Below are 3,048 nucleotides of genomic sequence, written 5' to 3' on the forward strand. Positions count from 1 at the left end.
CGTGTGCGTGTGTGTGTGTGTGCGCGTGTGCACAGAGAGGGAGAGAGAGAGTGGAGAGAATGAGAGGTGTAAGCTGTGGCGTTGTGTTGAACTCCATTGAGGGAAACACATTTTCTGGGCATTTGAGCGTATTGTGCTGCGAGTGTAATGAGCACCTCCAAGCCAGCCCTTACAAGCCGCCCTATTCCGCTGGGCCAAGCTCGGGGATGAAGAGCGCGATCACAAGGACGGTCGTAGGAGCGCAGAGGAGAGGCGGGGAGGATAGGAATCAAAGGGACGTAATTACAGGGAGATGGTTTGATCTCTGCCTTGTTTGGGTGCTGAATAGGGGAGGAGATGGGGCGGGGGGGTGTGGGGGGGTGAAAGACGAAGGAAAATGGGGGGGAATAAGAGAGTTTCACCGGTGGACACACTCTCTTTCTCTCCTTCTCTCTTTCTCCAAGCTCTTGTAGTTCAGAGGGGTGGGTGTGCGAGCAATTATTTCAATCCCTCACGCCTTACACACTCAGAGGGGGACAAAACAACAAAGCAGGGGCAGATGAGAGGGTGAAACAACCTGCTGACATGCTGTCACACAGAGCAACACGAATACACACACACACACACACACACACATGCGCGCACATGCGCACACACACACACGCACACACACACTTTTTTTCCATTGTTGTTGACAAAAGTTTAAAAGCCAGCTTTACCTATAGACGTATCATACAACACAGGTATCATAAGGTGGTATATACAACACAGAGATCACACAATCTTACCCCTAAACACACAAAGAGCTTTCTGTAAATATATTTATTTTATTTAAGGGGCAGTTAAAAGTGATGTTGGATGTTAGAATACAATCAACACAAATGTGTTGATTACTAAAGAATATCATGCCAAAATATGCCTTTAGGCAAAGAGAAATGACACAAAGAAAACAAAGCATTTAAGTTAGAGCATTTACCAGTGGGCACCACCTCACGTGACGTCTAATGCCAAACGGTGAAATCGTGACAATGTGGCGTGTTATGCAGCTTAGGCGTTCAGTGTACCTTCAGTTCAGCAATGAAAGTGTCCCATAAGATCGGCACGGGCCAGAGGCACCAGGGCCACGTTGGAGTCCCGGCTCACTTTGGAAACCGCGGACCCGGCGTGGAGTGGACCATCCTTGGCACCCTACACACCCCACAGGGGCAGAGGGGACCGCCGGCCACCGCTCCGCCGCTCGAGCCCCACACCGCCACTTCCTCCTGCGGCAGAGGAGCCGGGGTCAGGAGGGGGCATTTGGAGGAGGGGGCCAAGAGCGACTCCGGGGTGAGCAGGAGCTGGCTGGTGGGGGCGCCGGCGGCGAGCAGCGGCCACCCGCCCGCGAGGAGCAGGCGCGGCATGCCCCCGCTCACCCCCATGCTCAGCTCGCCCAGCAGCCGGCGCATCTCCTGCAGCGAGGAGGCCAGCAGCAGGATGTAGTTCCGCGCCAGCACCAGCGTGGAGATCTTGGAGAGCCGGCGGCCGGCCTGGGTCGCCCCGGGGGCCTGAGCGCCCGTCAGGTAGGGGTGCTGCTGCAGCTGCTGGTGCTGCCCGCCCCCGGAGGCCGAGGCGGAGGACGAGGACGAGTAGGGCACCATCACCTCTCTAAGAGCATCCATGGCCACATTGAGGTCCTGCATGCGCTTCCTCTCGCGACTGTTGATCTTCCTCCGCAGCTCCTGCTGCTCCTCCACGCTCAGCTCACGCAGGGCTTTCCCTGCCCCGCGCACCCCCTGCAGGAGCCCCAGGCCAGGGCATCCTCCTGCGGTCCCTGCCCCTAACGCCCTCACCGACCTGGGCATTGGCTGCAGCAGGGAGGCCTCTCGTTCTCTTCTGCTGGGGATGGGCACACTCATGCTGGTTCTCTCTTATTACAGGCTGACTGTCCTTCAGATGTCCCAACTTCAAGTGTGTCCAAGAAAAAAACAAAACAAAACAAAACAATGTCTGTCTGTTGCTGGTCAAAGTGTGTCCACAAGTGTATTTGAAAAGATCCAGAATCAGACAAAATAGTGTGTGGGTGTCCTACACAGACGTGAGAAAATGCAGCCAAGCTGGTCCACAGGCTCACACACAACCCCACGGAAGTTATGCCTCCCGCTGATTATCTTCATAGGGACCTGGCTGGACTGGATCTCCTTCTTCTCTCAGAATGAATGGAGGACCCAACCACTGTGGACGTGGAGTGAACACTTTCCAAGTTCTGGTGCCCCCGAAGAACTTTCCAGCAGGAACATCAGAGCGAAAACAAAACCAATCAAAGCCGAATCAAAGCAATGCCACCTGCAGTCCGTATCCTTTTGAGTCAATGACTCCTGTCCCTGCTGACCATATTCAGTCAGGCCGTGTATCTGTGCTACTCACCACCTCTGGCTGGATGGAGAGAATGAGAGATGAAGAGTGAAGGACATGAGTTAAACGACTCCCTCTCTTTTGCCCTCTGTCTCACATGCACACACAACAACACCCCCCTCTCACCCCTCACACACACACACACACATTTGATAATTAGCTCAGTTCTGACTCCTCCTTCCTGCTAATTACTCAAGCTTGCTCACACACATACTAAGACACACTGTGAAGCTCATTCTCCGCAGACCTTCTCTATCTCTAGCACCCTTTCATTTTCTCTCATTCTCTGTATGCTGGGAATTTCATCACGTCTGTATCTGTAGGGTACTGACTTATCACGTGTTCCTTTTTACTGTATTTCAAACCCGTCTGACTGAAGTAACCAATCTCTTTCATTTGTATCGTACACAAATCCAGCATGCAAGGTCTCTCTGAGTGATGTCAATAAGTGCTTTCTTTTTCACTCTAATAAGGCCCTCTGTTCTGATTCATCATTAATTACACCTCCTGCCTCCCCACCCCCTAACGCCCTCCTCCTCCTCAGTGTAAACTCATTTAGGTAATGAAGGGGTGAGCAGAAAGACGGTCGTGAAGACTGGGTCCCATTGAGAGGGCTTTGGCTTGGAGTGAATGGCTGAGGAGGTGCTGAGAGGTGTTTGTGTGTTTGTTGTTGTTTGT

General features: G+C 53.0%; 1 protein-coding gene across 1 annotated transcript; it reads right to left on the reverse strand.

Moving 5' to 3' along the window:
* Positions 1-377: 377 nt before the first annotated feature.
* Positions 378-2,492, reverse strand: olig1 (oligodendrocyte transcription factor 1). Its single transcript, XM_031578739.2, has one exon. The coding sequence runs from the start codon at positions 1,872-1,874 to the stop codon at positions 1,119-1,121; it is 756 nt and encodes a 251-aa protein (XP_031434599.1). The 5' UTR covers positions 1,875-2,492; the 3' UTR covers positions 378-1,118.
* Between the last annotated feature and the right edge of the window lie 556 nt (positions 2,493-3,048).

The sequence above is a fragment of the Clupea harengus genome, chromosome 2, assembly GCF_900700415.2.
Source record: "Clupea harengus chromosome 2, Ch_v2.0.2, whole genome shotgun sequence".
Taxonomy (NCBI): Eukaryota; Metazoa; Chordata; class Actinopteri; order Clupeiformes; family Clupeidae; genus Clupea; species Clupea harengus.